Source organism: Hyalella azteca, unplaced genomic scaffold (assembly GCF_000764305.2).
Source record: "Hyalella azteca isolate HAZT.00-mixed unplaced genomic scaffold, Hazt_2.0.2 contig15455, whole genome shotgun sequence".
Lineage (NCBI taxonomy): Eukaryota > Metazoa > Arthropoda > Malacostraca > Amphipoda > Hyalellidae > Hyalella > Hyalella azteca.
Window position 1 is genome coordinate 418,620 of NW_025945309.1, and position 18,375 is coordinate 436,994.

An 18,375-nucleotide genomic window follows, 5' to 3' on the forward strand; every position below is an offset into this window, starting at 1 on the left:
TAGGTGCACTGTACTACCTGCAAACATGATAAAGTATTTAACTATATAATAATAAATAACATAAATAACATAATTACTTAAACTAATAGGTCGAGCGTGTCGTTCAAGAGGACATCCGTGAATTATAGCTACACTAGAAAACTTTACTAGCTGCTCATGGCACATTTATGCTAATAAATTTACCGATAAAAAGAACGACTGCAAAAGCTAAAAATAGTCTAAGTTCTTCACCCCAACATGCTATTGGGAGAACAATTTATGTCATGAATGTCATGAGTCAGAACAAATGCATCAATCATACACTACACACAACTAATGGCATAAAAGTAAGAATTATAACACTGCCCTCCAAAAAACAATTTCAGTTTGTTGTCCTCATAAATTTAAATGAAATGAACAAATAACTTTGACCTTCTTACGTGAGCCTACAACTGCTGCATTTGCTAGAAAAGTTGATTGATTGATTTAAACTATCAAGTAAAATTATGCAAATTCAAGAACCCATGTTTAATATTCGATTAAAAAAAGCTTCAGTGTGCAAATTACCAGTACAGTAACGCAGAAGCAAAAAATTATCCAAACTATAAATACAGTGTTTATAAATCCAAGATAAAACAGTGAAATTTATTTAGCAAAATCTATGTTAAAAAAATTGCCAAACGTGAGCAAAAATATTAGCGAGAATAACTTAAAACGAAATGCGAACTTTATGCAATGCAGGATTTTTCTGGTGGTTGCTCTCTAGTTCTTTTTAATCTCACATCTAAAGTGACATATTCTATGACTGTGGAGCTAGTTAAAAAGCCTATGGTATTATTTACGTCACCATTTATCAGTGTTTTTATAAGTACTATAGAAATAATATGATCGATACTATTGACCTTAAAAGGCATGATTAATATTGTTATAAATTCAACTTAAAAGATTTAGGATTTATAACGAAAGAAATAACGAAAGATTTATAACGAAAGAAATATAACGCCGGCTGACGAAAAATTACTTAAGCAAAAATTGATAATAAAACTGGAGTATGCCTGAGTAATGGACTGCGTGTTAGTGGGACGAAAAGTGCAAAGCGCACGTCACCTTGCGTGACGTCACGCAAGGTGACTTGCGCCGGTGCAACACATGCGGACGACCGCGCGAGCTATGATCGAATTGATTGAAAAGTAAGAATAACGAATATAAATTAATTAGGGTTTAATTTGGGGGAGAATGCGAATAGTAAGATATAAAGCAAAATGGTTGTTCTTGTTCATGGGGGAAAAACTCTGGATTGTTTCGGGAAAAATCAAAGCGACGGTACGTTGCGGGTTGCGGGGTATACTGTATAAGTAGCTGGGGGTGCGTTAGGAGTCAGTCCCGAGCCAGCGAGCCAACTGAGCGTCCGCGTGGTCATACGAGAGTCGGGTGTCGTGCCCAAGTTGGTGGTCGGAGTAGAGTGTTAATGTGCTAAGACAAACAGCCACGGGAAGCATAACGAAAGTGACGAACGACGAGATTTGCAACCACCAGCCAACATAAGATTAAGGACAGGATTCCGAAGACACCCGCGAACACATATGAGTTTGAGCAAAGATTTCGGAACCTACAATAGCGGACGAGCTTGAAATCACGACGCCATTCAGAGAATCTTCTATAAGACTCGAATTAACCAGCTCCTGGTGTGATGAGAACTACTAGACCAACGTTCCAGCATCGTTCGACTTCAGCCGTTTTACGGATCTCGAGTCCCGGGATTGACTGCCGAAGGTAGTCATGTTTACCTGTAGCTGCCACTCCTCATGCAGCAACGAGCACGGTGAGTGACGCCACTCTCGTATTTACAGTTAGCCATGTGCATGCAAGCTGTTTGAAAGCTCCTTGAACGCTTGATACTCTGTAATATGTATAGTTTATTGATCAGGCTGCAGGAACCATCGGAGAAAACTGAAAAAATTAGCTGAATGACGCGGGGCTTTTCTTAAAAGCGCCCTGCTCTGGTGACCTCAACCTCTACTCCAAATACCTCTTAAGAGTCTTGTATCCAGCACAGCCGCATCCATAAACACCATCAAATGGACGCCAACACAAGGATTCATGAAGGTTCCGCGAGACTGTCGATCAACAATAACTACGGCGGAGCCGTAACTACGGATCAATAAAAACCTATTTTTATAATATAGATAAGTGTTGAATATTTCCATGTGTCGTTCTTACCCTCCCGTACTTAATTCCTTATTGCCAGATAGAGGACCTCACGTGCCATTGCAGCCACTACGGCCGAAACCTGACAAATATATAGATCAAGTTCTTCAAATGAGAAAAATAGTACTTCTTAATCAGGATGACACACCGTAATACTGCATGGCTATCGTAGCTTAATATCGCATGCTGAATACTTGTGTCAAAACTATGCCTTGGTATTACACTTAATAGTAGTTAAATTACTTAAATATTTAATATTAATTCAATATTTGAAACAGATGCTTCGGATACACAGTAAAATATGGATTTCCCCTCCTCCGGCTATCCCCTTCATGAGGCTGCGCTTGAGAATGTGCATGCAAGGACACGATAAAACGAATGCTTATATCTACTTATGTTGCTGAGCGTGTGAATACTATATATGCCTGCATGCATGTGTGGCAGTGCGCTTAAATACATTTATGTACACAGCACAATTCTTGTATATTTAGCCGTTATAGAAAGCCTGATCTTGACTCTCACAGACACCACGCCCCTAACATCTCCCGAGCCCAGTAATGCGCTGGTAAAAAAAGCAAGCCTCCTGCCTCCATGATTCAAATATTTCTCGTCTGACAAATTTTGCACATCTCGTCTGGGGAATATACTTAATTGGGAATACGTCAATTAATCACGATCGACTCAAATGAGATCTTTTAAATAAAACGTTCTCTGTACGAACTATACTTGTCTTCACGTAAAAATTTATAAATTATCACATCGCCGGCAGCCAAAACATGTTATCTGTATGCATATTTTACATGACCATTTTCAACTATCATCCCAAGACGGAGTGGATCTCAGTACGGATTTCCTCTGCGATAACTGTGATACCGATCGTAAAGCGATAAGTATCCGACTGCATTCGCAAATGCCAATGAAATGGTTTTCGTGAAATGTGTTATCACTGATACTCGGATGTATCTTAAAAGCCTTTTTACGATGATTTTCGATGGATAAAATCATTGAATTATCGACGGTTTTCCTGCAAGCGTATGGTTTACAATTTTCAACAACAATGCATATTGATATTTAAACAAAGGATATTTAAACAATGATTTTATTGGCACAAAGGCCAGGTGCAAAAGACTTTGAGAGGAGCAAGCAGCGTTAAACTAAGTATAGGGACCTTACAGATGCAGTACGCAAATAAGATAAAAACGAATGCGTTATGATTTTAGCGTCAAGAATGAAATCAGTCCTCAATTCGTCAATTGTAGCTCAGAAAATATCATACGCATGATAAAATAATCCCGAATTTAGTGTCTACTGAGAATTTTTATACATTTTATGAATACGTACTAAGGGGTGCATAACTTGAGGGTAACCTTCATTAGGAATAAATTTTATGCAAAAAAATCAATGTCATGATAAACTTCAACGACATGTATGTGTTTTCGAGGCTGATACGAAGCTCATAATAATATGGTAACACTAACGACGACGAATTGTCATGAGGAAGATTTTCGACAACTCTCGCGGTACCAGCGAGTTGACCGATGGTGGCAAGGTCTGGTTTAGTGTCGGCGAATTGCTGCTTGAAGTTGTACTACACTGCGATGACTGAGCGATGAATCAACGTTGTTCTTTGGGGCAAGCAATGGTTTGACGCTACTGACACATCTTGTATAAGGCAGTAGCAAGAAAACGAGAAAGACTGTGGCAAGACGAGAGAAAGACGAGGATAAGACGACGCGAAGACAGAAGGATATCAGAGTCGCGTGTCAGGACCGGTGGCAGGCAGGGCGAGAGCAGAGAGGGGACACGAGAAGGGGAGAGGCAGGGGAGCCACCGCAGCTGAACATCGTCCCCGTCATCGTAGGTCTGATCAATACACCTCCAGTGGAGCACGAGCAACACCGGCACACCAGCACCAGCACCATCACCACACGGTCTACAACAGCTGCCGGTCTCCGCTGCGTAAGGCCACACTGTACTACTTTACTGAATGGCTTACACGTCACAGCGTATTTGTGATCAAAAGAATAAATACCTTAGTTATAACAATTGATTGATATTTCGATAAGACTTTCAGCTAAACGCCTTTGCCATTTACATCCGCAAAAACAAATTCTAACAAAAGGACTACAATTCTCTTGCAAGCAAGAAATCGCATGGCATACAAGAGTTATTGATAAGAAATATAATTATTTCACGCGTTATTTACTAACATCACCATCGTAACGGAAGCAAATACATGACAATGTTTCAATGAGCTACTCGCAAAAGCGTAATGGGTCGAGGTGAGCATTTTTAGCGCATTTCCTCATTTATGAAAAAAAAGGCGCTATTGTGCTCGTCATGTCCGTCCGTCTGTCCGTTCGTGATTTCACGTTTTCGTCGACGAGAAAATGCGCTTTCTGTCACTCAATGCGGTGAGTACTGAGTTATATTTTTTTCGAATGGTCTTTAAAGAAGCATAATATTCCTTGAAGCACTCGATAAAGCTTCTCGCCAAATAAAATAGTAGAAAGTGTTTATAAATAAGCTTTGTGATGTAATGAAGAGCCACTAGACGCGGCTACGGCCACCTGGGAAGCCAGGCTGAATAATACACGCACTTCAGGATAGTTACATGGCACGCACGCCCCTCTCGAGGCTTGCTCCAACCGTGACGTCAGTAGCTGCGATCGCTACAACTTATGTCGTTCTTCCGAACACTTCATGCGTCTCTTGCGAAGCTTCAACGCCAAATTTATATGAGGTGTTCGTACGAATACCTACCTCAGACGATGATATCTTGGATTAATCTAGAAAGTAATCAACTCTTCACTTAAAACAAACAAAGCCTTAGCGCTGAGACGAGTTTCACGTAACAAGTTTTACCTTATGAAATTAATCAACTGCTACACGGAGCATGTAAAGCAAAGTGTAGTGTTTGGCTAACGCAAACCCGTACTAATGGACAAAACATCACGTGATGATGGAGGATCCCAGAGATACCCGTGACACGTGTAAAACAGCAAAACTAACAAAACCAGTGATAATCCTGACAATCTGATACTCGAAACACCAGTGATAATAGGGCCCAGAGTGAGCAGGATGAAATTTCTGAAGATGATCCGCGCATTGCAATCGAGCTAAATAATAAATAACAAATGAGAATAAAAAAATAACCTATGTTGTGGTGTACAGAACTGATGGTCCATACGCTGCGAGAGAACACAATTAGCTCGTCACTCTGACGCAACGTAGAGCAGATAAAGCGGCTTCTATTCCGAGCCCGATTGAAAAAAACTCGTCTTTTCTGTAATTGAAAAGGCATTTATATTCCATTAAATTCCCGAGGGCCTCGCAGCACTTGACGCTATTGCTTAACAATAACGAGCGCAGGCCGCAATTACGCCAATTTTTTTTTTTTTTTAAAAGGCCTCCCACACTCACCATTCCAACAAAAAAAAAAAAGGAATTGATTTTATTAATTAAAAACAGGGAATGGTTTCATGTCAATGATCAGGGCCCCGACCTTAACGCCTCTGATGGTGGCCTACACCGACTCCGAGGGTCACTGAGCTGTGACGCGAGCGAGGAGCGGGCCCACGTCGAACTTTTCTCTGACCGCTGTTAGAATGCTAGCTGCATTGCCTCTCTGCACAGCCAAACCCAACCTTTGCTCCAACCATAGAGTCTCTCTACGTTCGCCGGACAATTCCGTAATGCGACGGCCAATCTCCCGTAATCTGGACAATTCCGTAATGCGACGGCCAATAAGCCAATTGCTTAGGGCCGCTGCGGGTGAAGGTATACAAGAACTTTCATATTGCTTTAAAATACTTACGAAGACGCGCTGGTACTTTGAGAATTGTTGAATTAATTATAAAGCACAGTTAATCCATAACACGACACTCAGAGCGACGAGGGTGCAGATGTTACAATATATATTAGTTGATGGAGCATGGATGTAGCAATATCAGTTGATGCATGAATGTGATGCAACATCCCTGGATTCATGGCGCGTGAATTGCTTGACGGTGTCAAACGACGCAAACGGAATTTTCATATACGCGCCTAGTCAAGTGCGACATAAGGAAATGGGATGGGACGTACATTTTTTGGTGAATAGATTTTAAAATCCTGTCAAGTTAGAAGAGGAGAACTGCCATCATGAATGAACCTTGTGCCTACAGCGGAATTTACTAACAAGCAACTCAAGTTTGAACAACATTATAGCCATAAATGTCAATAACAATATTGAGGCTCATTATTACGAGTCGCAAATTGAATTAGATTATTTACGTAGCGCGTCGTGGGCTGTCAGGTCTCGGCGCTCGACGCATCGCCTCAGCTGATCGCACGCGAGCTGCCCAGGTTGGTCGATGGCACAGCGCGCCGGTCAATCAATAACTGCTGCTCCAGCCACCATTGCCTCCCAAATAATATACTCAAGTCTATCATTTACTGCTTACTTGCTACTGGGGACCAAGAGGCATGCGGTTACAGGTCTCATTATCCTATAACACATCATACTCAACTGGCATCTGAGACCTTGAAAGAACTCCGATTAAATATCGTTTCAAAATGATCAACTTTTCATTAACATCGTTTCAGTGTCATTTACTTAGAGTGTATCAACTACATACGCTCGGCAGCGTATAACTGGATAAAGCATGGCCACTGTCAAGAATGGGCAAACTAATAAATGGGGAAGCAGAGATATAATGTAGAGCAATTGTCATGTTCATTAGTTACCACCACAGGCAATATTTGGATATAATAAGCAGTTAAGAATATCATGTGGATAGACAATCAGGATAGAACCTCACTACAGACCTGATAAGAATGCTATTAGGAAGTCATTCCTTATTCATTCAGCTAACTTCATTGAACCACTTGAGTTAATACATGGGTTCAAAAGGAATGATCACTATGTACGTAAATCTGAAAAAAAAAAACATTCTGAACATGCAACTGCAAGTACATTATTGCCAGCCTTTTGGGATGAGCTAAAAAAGCCTACAGAATTCCAAAGCAGAAACTCTTATTGTGATCGAAAATAATAAGGCTAATTTCAAGTCAGTTGCAGCTGGAGTTATCAAATTTCAATTAGTATTTGTTATTTGGAGATAAGAAAAAGAATCAGACTAATCTTTATTATATCAAGTATTTATAAGAGAATTTTGAATTTTACGAATACCAATTTCTAACAAAACCATTTGTAAAAAGAAGTGTGCAAAGAATTAAACATATTTGCATGATATACCTGTCTTCAGGCACACATAGGCCAATTTACTTATTTTCATTTTAATTAACAGGGAATTTGTTTCCAACACTGGAAACAAAATATATTTGTTCCTGTGGTTAATACAGTTGTGAATTATATATAAACAATTTTTGAAATAAACAGAAGAAAATAAAGAAGCATAGACATTTCTAGATCAAACAAGGTCTTAAAAGCTAATGACTTTCTCATCTTTCAGCCTGAATTTGACTACAGGATCATTCTGCATTGTCATAAAGCTCTTTCCTTGAAGACCTTAAACTGCCATGATAATATCCAATTGACAGCATTCCAATACTATAAGAACTATAAGATTCAAATTATTCCAATTGTGTTGTGGATTGTCACAAAGCAAAAAAAAAAAAAAAACTTAACAGGCACAATTTGCCCAAGCCACATAGAATGGATTTAATGTACCATAAATTCTCACTTGCTCCCAATATTAAGGCCAACATTAATCACTAGTATTTTCAAATAGATAGTTAATATTTTCTGCATCATAAATCCCTGAAGGAAGTTTTCCCACTTTAAATGGCATCAAAATCTCATTTTACATTCTCTACCAAAGGCAATGAAGAACTAGGGCTTTTGGGGCGATTCAAATTGCAAATTTGAACTTTGCTGGGGACTGAAGGATCCATATATGCCAACTATAAACTTTCCTTCATATTTCAGCTAATACTTTAAGACCAATTAAGCAAGGTAAACTTTTAACCCTCTACTGCCTGAAATACCAATTCATGAAGAAATGTTTCAAATTTCAATTTCAAATTAAAAAAATATAACATATTCCTCGGGCCCGGGGGGAACATTTGACCAGAAGTCAATAATATAGCATACGTATATATGTTGCTCAAAAGGAACATCAGGCACACAGTTAAAATATTACATGTTATATTCCACTATGATCAGGATTCTTCAAAGTGAGAACAAATAATGAATGAGGTAATGAAAAAATGTATTGAAGTCAACAACTAAAAATTATCCTGTCATTTTTATTTATGTTATTTCTCTCTGACCATCACTGTCCATGGCTGATTCCTGTATTTTCATTGTAGTTTGAAAGCTTCCCTTTTTTTTGGTAATTAAAATAAGTATGGTTAAAAATATCAGAAAATAAAGAGTAAAAATTTTGATGTATTTTCTAAGTATGTTTTCAAATTATATACTATTGACTTTATAGGTACCACACATTGCAGTATTTCATGGAATAATAATTAAAAATTTATACATTTTATCATATAAAAATGATTGATTCATCCAAAAATGAAGTCATATATTGTATTGTTTCTCATAAATGTTGTACACAATACAATCTCATGACGGATGTTCACTCTCAGAGACAGACAATAAACTAAGTACAGTGGAGTGCCTGGTGTTCCCTCTCATTGACATACAATAAAATGTATAAAACAAATTCATTACAGACTTGGAGGAGAAATTAAAGATATCAAACATGACCTTGATGCATAAGAACAGCATAGAAAAAAATAACAGCAATGTAGTTACCATTGCTTTTGTGAATCAGTTGAAGATGACAAACCAGAGCAATATTGCAATAATAAGCCTATATCCCTAAAAGAATACATTGCCAGTGAGCACAAAATGACTTACACTGATGGTTGCTGCTGTGAACAACTTCAAGATGTTCTCTGTAGCAGACAACCATCCTCAAGTTTCTGCAGTCAATATTTTACATATAATTTAAATTAAAAATCATGTTCCAAGAGAATGAGATATGGCGGTCTGCGGTAGTGCCAGTAGAGGGTTAAAAATGGTGATCCATGTAATGAGGCATAGAATGTAACTTTTGAGCAGTGACCAAGTAGGTAATATATGAACATTGAACAAGTATATACATATATTTTTTCTCTTGCGATCTGAAATATTGGGCAGAATTTTCCCCAAAAAATTATATAAAAACCATTGTACCTATAATTTGTAGTTTTCAATTTAGATAGACAATTTTCAAAACATTGATGGTGGAATTTAAATTAAAAAAACACCATATTTACACCATGGAAAAATGATGAGTTTTTTTTCTTTGGATTAACTGCATTACCGTTAAATGGGGTTACTTTGACCGGCGGGGTAACTTTGACCACTTTTTGTTTTTTTAACAAAAACCGCCAAAACTCAAAAATGATTCGACATAGAAAAATTTTGTCAATGGCCATCAAAGGCCTAATACTGAGGCTACGTAATACAATAGAAAGATTTTAAAAGTTTGCATATCTAATAGGTTAAAAAATTAAAAATGTGACCCACAAAAAAGAGCTATCATTTAAAGCCTGTCGGAGTACCCCCTGCAATTTTTTCATTTTTTGGTAAAACAACTCCAGGTTTTGATGCATTGTAGTAGAACTCTTCTAGTTACATATGCAAAAGACAACTTTTAGAAAAGTGTCATAGTTTGCAAATGGGGGGCGTCACCCCCCAATGGGGTAACTTTGACCACCTAATGGCAGCCGTGACAGGGTAACATTGACCGGCTTGGAAATTAAGTTATAATTACCATAGGTACCTATATAACATATTTTATGTTTGATACACCTATTAATGTTGTTTTCTTTATGTTCCAGACTCTACAGTCTTATATATGGTAATTTTAACTTAATTCCCAAACTGGTCAATGTTACCCTGTCACAGCTGCCATTAGATGGTCACATTTCGCCCATTTGGGGGCGGCGCTGCGGCGCCCCCATTTGCAAACTATGACACTTTCCTAAAATTTGTCTTTCGCATATGTAACTAGAAGAGTTCTACTACAATGCACCACAAGCTGCCACCCGGAGTTATTTGGAGTTATTTTACTAAAAAATAAAATTGATTTTACCACCCGGTCAAAGAAACCCCAAGAGCTGGGGTAACAAAGACCATCACTTTTTTTTAAATTACATCAAAACTATGAAAGGCAGGAACCAGCAATTTATGGTGAGTAAAGCTAGAGTATAGACCTGTATTTTGCATGTTTCAATTCAAGTTTAACTTATCTAGTAAAAAAATGGCATCATTTTGAAAAAAAGTGGTCAAAGTTACCCCATTTTACGGTACTGCAGGCACAAGCATTTTCATCTTATTTGAAGTTAGCTTCTCCTCAATTTTCCAGAATGGCATCACATAGGATTTAATAATCAAAAACTAGACTTTTCATAAATATTTATTATTTTGCTGATATTTTGGAAGTGATCAAGTTTTAAGGCTGGATTGATTTTCAATAAACAAAGCAACATTCCTTAATTCCAGCCTGCATATACAACCCTGCCAGGCAGCCAGAGTTGTACTTGTACATGTGATGTAAGCCTAAGTATTCACTAATCACTCAGTACAATAAAATAATTGCCCAAGTGACAATTTTTCCCTTCCTGTCTCAACACTCAACACATCACAAGCTTCATCATATTACACATGTGATTGAGTGATTCAAATAGATTATAACTATAAATTCCTTGCTCATTACGCCACATCCTAATAAAAAAATGAAGGCATCTAAATGAAATAGACAGGAAGGTTATTAACAAACCATTTTAAAAATCTTTTATAATCTCATGATTCATGAACAATATAACAAACACTTACTAGAGGTAAATTTTAGACAAAGAAGCCTCACAATGAAGTAATATTTACAACGTCCATAAATTATGAAAAAATAGCCACAGAATAATAATGACTTACCACGGTTAAGCTTTCTAGTTACAAATAACCATTAAAATAGCGTAAAAATAACACTTATTTGCTTTTGTTCACATCGATTGGCGATTATCGAGTTACTGTTGAGGAGTTGAATCGGTTGTTAAAAATTAAAGCGTATGACCCGCAATCCAATACACAAAAATCACAAATATTTCATAGTTTTGTCAATTGTTTTATAATACTGGTATTCAATAGTAATACTTCCTCATAATCATATTTAATAGGCATATTAATTGGGAATGAGAAGAAACCATCACGACCACTACCTCCCACAGCAGGCAAACTGGCACTGGATGGTCGCCATATTGGATTTAGGGCGGGGCCAAGAGAGGGCAATCACAAGGGATAATATTCCCTCTTTCCTTCAATGTTAGAAGCAACATTTTTTTCATATTGACATTGTAAAACATTTATATACAGATCATAATTTATCAATCTACGATTGTTTTGGAAGTGCTCGAGTCCCCGATGTAAGTTCTTTCTCATTTTGTATTATATGATGCTTCTAAACAATATAAACGGCTGTAATATTCCATTTTACATTTTGTAAATTCCATTTTATCATCAGAAATTGCAAAAAGATGATTACCTTATTGCGAGTTTTTTCTTGAATATTAGATGCAGGGAGATCCTTTTTAAGGGTATTTTTAATATTTTAAAGCAATAAGTTGACCAGCCTTCTGCTGATGCCTTTGATGACGGCAGAAAATGTTTGAAATAACAAGTCCATGACTCATGCCTGTATCTTTGAATATAATCCTCCATTGACGAGAAAGTACACATGATGAATTTTTTATATAAGCGTCAGCACATATGGTTATGATTGACAAAGAAGTAGGCAAATTCACTGGTAGCTTGCCACATTTATGTCAAAGCCTTTTTTCGATGGGGTAGATAATGATCCCAAGTAAATTTTCAACGTCAATATTTCTCCTTCCACTTAGGAATATAAACATTTATAGTTCAACGTGAGCTGAACCAATAATACGGCGATACGCTATTTGCAAGTATTGCAGAGTTAATTTTGATATTTTTTAATTAGAGATTTGCATGAGATTATTTCTTTTGCTCCGATAGGGCGACAATGTCGGCTACGATCTTCACCGGTGAAAAATACGTGTTCGTTTGGCGGTTGACTTGTCGGCAACTTCAGACACTCCGAGTTGAACGATTTCCCTGTCGTTTTGTCAGCGGTGGTGACCTTCGAGGAGCTGGAGAAATGAGGGTAATTAAATACAGTTCTCTTTAAAATTTACATTGTACAAATTGTAAAAAGTTATAATGACTGATAGCCCTCAACTGGTGAATTGCCACTCTGATCAATGTAGCATGAATAAGATGTTAAAATTTCATAAGTGTCACCTGTTGAGGAGCACCTTCCTCTTCTGTAGACACATTCTGCTGTAATCGGAGATAGCTCGGCCGTCCAGCTCCTCTACAGGAAAATATTATTATTTGAAATATAGCTGCGGGAGCTCCAGCAAAAGACGTAAAAAACAAATTTTGCCTTTCCATGTGTTTGTAGCGTAAATCATAAAATTGGCAAAGTTAACTCTGCTCTGCTTTACGGTTGCTGTCAGGTCATCGTGGGAATTATGGCGACTGACATCGCAAAAAATCTCTCATAAAGTAGACACTAGAAACCTGTTCCATACTTTCCTCCTAGGAAGATTAATTGGCAAAATTACCAAGGGAGGAGGCCGCCTCTACTACAGCCATCCAGCATTTGGTGTTGCTGGTGACGGGGTTGCCGTGCAGTCGTAGGGTCTTGAGCTTCGGGAGGGACATCAAGACGGTGGAGACGGCATCCAGATCATCTAAATGGTTGTCTGAGCAGTCCAGGTCCTGTGAATAGCATTAATTCAGACATCAGAGCAGTCCAGGACCTATGAATAGTATTAATTCAGACGTATGAGCAGTCCAGGTCTTGACTGTGGAATTAATTAAAAAATCTAATCAGTACAGATCCTGGGTATAGCATTAATTTAGATATATGATATATCAGTAATCCAGGCCCTGTTTGAAGTATCAAGTTAGACATCTGAGCAATTCATAGTCATGTTCAGTCTGCTAAGTTGTTAAGTTAGACGTGACACGATATTTTCAAGCCAAAAATTGTATGCCAAAAAATCTGATAAGTTTGTTGTTGACTTAACCCTTTTCAGCCCCAATTATTTTTTTTCTTGAAATTTCATTTTTTATCAAATTTTTTGTGTTGGCTCTACCTAAGTGATTAGGAAAACGTCTCAGTTTGCTTTTCTCTACAATAGTATTGCTAGAATACGATGTGCCATATATGTACCAATGAGCATATCCAAGTACATTTTTTTGTTGAAAGAAAAAACAAAAGTGTCCGAAATGCACTTATATATTTGTAAATTGACATGTTATATTACAGTTTTAGGATATTGCAAATTTAAAATTAACAATAAAACATAACGTCTTCAATATTTTTTGCAATATTATTCCAAATACTGTAAAATGGCGAAACTAAAACAAATATTTGATCCATCGTTTGAACTACAAATTTTCTAATTAGCGTTACATTGCGTTCAAACACATTATTTCAAGTATCAAATTGTGTTCAAATACATAATACTTTAAGTTGGACTTACATGTAAAAGGTAAAAATCGAGATATTGATCAGAATGTAAATACTCAGAACATATCATTATTTGGTATGAAATGGAAGATTACATGCCAAGCATTACATTTGCAACACTGAACGAAAGGTCTTAGCTTACATCCTTCTCCAGCACATCCTTCTTACATCCTTCTTTTGTTGTCTTGTGTTTCTACAAAATAATGTTTTATTCCATCAAAACGAATATCATCTAACACTCGTTTGTCACCCTTTGTTGAGTAGGATGGCGGCCTCCCAGCTCCTTTCAAAGCTTCTTCTTCTCATAGCCTGAGAGACAGCTTCATTTCTTGTCACAGATGAATTTCTCCAAAACATCCTCCGAGAAGATAAAGGAACGATACCAGACACTATAAAAATTCCAGGGAACACTTTCATTTCATCTTTGCTTACCAAGAAATCTGTTTCACCTTTGAAAGTTGCATAGACAATTGTCTGATCCACTAGCAAATTCCACACATCATCATCAAAAAATAGTTCAAAAAGTTCAACTGGAGTAAAATTTCTATATTTTGCATAATTTGGCTCAGGAAATATTCGGTCACCAGGTGTGAGTGAAGTGCCAAGACTACATTTTGGAGTCTTATAGTTATTGATAGGCGAAGAATTATGAGCCTCACCATCATCTTCAGTAGTACTACGTTCGTCGTGGAAGAAAGCTTCATCAATGCCACTCAGTTGATCTTCACAATCATCTTCAGTCGTACGTCGTCCGTCATTGAATACAGCTTCAGCATTACCAGTCAGTTGTCTGCTGGACAAATTATCTATCAATCCACTATCACTATCCACTTCATCAGCAGAGTCTTCATCAGTCAATAGGCCGGGATCATTAGGCTCAATATAAACGTCTGCGTGGCTCTCATCTTCTTCTAATATACCTAATATCTCATGCATAGCCAGGAATCTGAAGTATGAAACATAGAATGGACTTAGAACATGCTAGAATTTTGATATTCGTAAATATGTGTACTCAGAAAAAATGTACCTGCATTAGCTCAGCGAACCATATGTGGCACAGCAAATATAAAATGATATCCAGAAAAAATAATGCATTAGACAAATGTGAAAGTTAACTAGAGAGGTCAGTTTATTACTTGTTCAACATATGCAGTCACCAAAAGAACCTGGTTCTCAAATAAATGTGCAAAATATACTTACTTTCCCCTGGAAGTCATTATTTTTGGCAGAGCACAGCGGCTCTTCTTTTCAACGCGACAGCAGAGCACAAACTGGCAGGCTTAAGGGGTTGTACTAATATGAACATGTTGTAGCAGGTTTGGTGTGCATTTCCAGTACACTTGTTCAGGCTTGTCTCAACCAAGAGCGATGTATGATGCAATATTACATCATGCTGTTTAATGTACCATATATATGTACCACTGAGCTGAAAAGGGTTAATCAAAGGTATCATTCATATCATTCATTATCATTCTTTGATATATAATCGACGATGAATCATCGAAAGAAACGCGAACACATCATGATGATAAACTCAGTGTCATGACGATTAAGATTCATTGCATTGAGTTATACTGCTGTCATTGATTTCCGACTCACGGACGATAGAAAAAAAACTTAACAAATTGGTAGACTGACTTGTAACTTGTGAAGGCTTGAGAGAGCAGAGATGTCCGTCAAGCGGTTGCCGCTGATGTTCAACTCGGTCAGGCTCTCCTGAAACGAAGGCGAAATCATATATGAGCTAAATTAATTTTAATGAGCTAATCAAAAACTAAACTAATTTTTCACCCAAATAATTTGTTGACCTGACTGTCGCTCACCCCCACGACGGCGATATGCTGGGGGTCCAGCAGCAGAACGTCCCCCCCGCTGGGCGTCTGCCAAGAGACCTGCACGAGCAGAAGTCCTTATGATTACATTACATTACAGAAGTCATTACACCATTCATTACATTACGGAAGTCATTACATCATTCAATTATAAGCAATTAATTATTTTGTATTTTAATTAAAATATGTATATTTTGTTAATATCAACAATAACTGCCTTGCAAATGTAAAAAATCATTCGGTTGTAACAACTTTATTCGCTGGGCAATCGAGACAAGCGACTTCTACAGGATCTAAAAAAAAAAACAAGTAACTTTGAGCGAACCATAAAAAATCCAACGGATATTTCGTTATGAAATCTTGGGGATTATTTAACTCCTTATTAACGTAATTATTAGCCAGATTAATTATTATTATTAAATTACTATTAGCATGATTATCAGACGACCTGAAGGCAGATGAGCGAAGGCGGCAGGCCTTCCAGGACGCTGAGGGCGTTGTGGTTGAGCACCAACACGCGCAGCTGCTGCAACCTCTGCAGACCTGTCAGTCTGTACGTATGATATTGTTCGTATTCAAAGCTTAGAAATATTATATATTATTATATATATATTATTATAATAATATTAAACTCATTATTAGTACATTGAATATTAAACATACTCAATATAATATGTAATAATATTGAAGGCTCTCAGATGAGAATGTACAGTGATAAGTGGACTGTGAGGCTCGTGTCGCATGTCCTCAAGCAAACGTCGAATATGAGCAAATGTGACAGCCGAAGCATAGAAATGTCATCTTAAAATAACTTAAACTTAATTTATTCACAAGAACCGATTATCATCCATTATTTTTAAATAGGAAGCAAGTTTTAATTAAAATATCGAACAATTTTTATCGACGAAGGCTATCGTGGCGCTAAAAAACATCACCAAAATTAAATCAATGTTCAATTCACTATACATAGAACATTTAGCAGAGCAGGATTATAGACGAACATGTATTTTCATATATACAGTACAGGGCTGAACTGCGAAATGTCTATTACTTTTCTGGCAATTATTTCATTTAAGTAACTAAACTGCAAGTAAACATTGATACCTATCAAACTTTTATTTCAATATTGTTGATACAAGCTAGGGCCCATGCGTAAGTGTGTCAGGTGTGGAAGCCATAAAAAAATTCCCACTTACCTGACCTACCTCTGCATATCGTCCGTCTATGCATAAATACTAATAAAAACGTGGAGCACTGGATGTATTTTCTCTTAAATCTATATGGTCCATGCGCTCGATCCTTATCATTGTAACTCTCGCGAGGATGAGGCTGTAACAAAAAACACTCAAATTTTTTCTCAACGTTCAGTGAGTGACTGAGACGGGATGTTTTGTATTGATTGTTTACCTGGTGATGCAGTTGTGCTGCAGGTAGAGTTCCTGCAGGTGCAGGAGGCAGTTCAGGCCGCGCGTACTTTGCAGGAGGTTGTGTTGCAAGAACATGACTCTTGCTTGCAGGAAGGCATCCATTTCTTTCTTCAGGAAGCATAATGAAGCAATATAATAATTATAATGGTGACAGTAGTGATAATAAAGTACTTTTTTCTAAAAATAATAATTATAATAATAGATTATTAATCGACTGCGTTAATCGTTAATTTCGAATATTTGTCTTCATCGAATTACTTTCGAATGATGTCTTCATAGGTCGTAATTTAAGTTTTTTTGTGGTTATTTAGAAGACCGTCAGCATATATTTTCACGTTCAAACTAACATGGAAAAAGTTTAATTAATATTAATAACTTACCAACTCGCTAATTCCTCGTCCTTGGAGATGAACGTGCGTAACTTCAGGTTTAGCAGCGGCTGATTTTCTTACAGGAGCCGCTGATCTGCGCTGCGGGCCGGTGCTCTCTGTGGGCGCCATTGCGTCGCTGAAGTCGTTTATTTGCATAAAAGCTTACTTTTCCCTCTATATTCAGTAACTTTTCTAATTCCTGAGACAACTCACTGGCATTCTTTGCTGGCTAACTTTAACAACTTTCGCGTTCTCCTTGTGTATAATTTGGATTATTATGAAATATTTACTCGTGCAATTTTCTCGTGATTCTCGTCATAGTGTCAAACAGAAACGCTGTTTTTATTATTCTTGTCTTGTTTTCAGCTTTTCTTAGCTGTACCATTTGACCTGAGTACCATGGTATACATAACTTCAGTACTAAGTTCACAAATATTCAGAACTTGATTTACGACGAAGTTTAGACCATGAACTCATATCGCCGACCGGTGCACCGTAACTGTTGTGACGGCAGGCGATGTCCAGACCGCGTGACGTGGCCGTTGCCATGGTGGCGCGAGCGTTTGGTTAGGAGTCGCTAGACGCTGTACGTGTTGCGTCCTTGCTGTAGGTTTTTTCCTCTTCAGATGCAGCCAAGATAGGGTACCGTGCCTCACATATCTGGAGTATGTATGCCTAATGCAGTTTTTGTATTCGTTTATTAATAGTAACACTTGATCCCATTGTCAAAGCGATGACCTTGGGTCAAGCTATCGCTTCCCGGTAAACTTTCTCTACTTCAGGGCTAAGACTGCCTCATGCAAACACTAGTTGACACGCGTTCTGGCCACACATGAGCAGTTTAACATGCAGAAGTTGCATATTAATCAAAATATGAGCACATTTAAAAGTTAATTGTTGGTATTTTTATTACCTTAAAGTAAAACCAAAGCAATGCCAAATTAATTCATCTGGATTATTAAACGATACAAATATATATAATAGTTGATGAAGTAAATTTTCCTGT

General features: G+C 37.5%; 2 protein-coding genes across 2 annotated transcripts; both read right to left on the reverse strand.

Moving 5' to 3' along the window:
* Nucleotides 1-11,622: 11,622 nt before the first annotated feature.
* On the reverse strand, nucleotides 11,623-12,950 carry LOC108681021. The gene is made up of 3 exons (XM_018169958.2): nucleotides 12,826-12,950; nucleotides 12,500-12,572; nucleotides 11,623-12,348 (listed from the first exon to the last, which is right to left on the reverse strand). Exons 1-3 carry the CDS (start codon nucleotides 12,923-12,925, stop codon nucleotides 12,156-12,158), a joined length of 366 nt encoding a protein of 121 aa, XP_018025447.1. The 5' UTR covers nucleotides 12,926-12,950; the 3' UTR covers nucleotides 11,623-12,155.
* Nucleotides 12,951-16,010: 3,060 nt separating this feature from the next.
* LOC108681012 (leucine-rich repeat-containing protein ODA7-like) lies at nucleotides 16,011-17,669 on the reverse strand. The gene is made up of 3 exons (XM_018169948.2): nucleotides 17,379-17,669; nucleotides 16,979-17,106; nucleotides 16,011-16,122 (listed from the first exon to the last, which is right to left on the reverse strand). Exons 1-3 carry the CDS (start codon nucleotides 17,523-17,525, stop codon nucleotides 16,011-16,013), a joined length of 387 nt encoding a protein of 128 aa, XP_018025437.2. The 5' UTR covers nucleotides 17,526-17,669.
* Nucleotides 17,670-18,375: the final 706 nt, after the last annotated feature.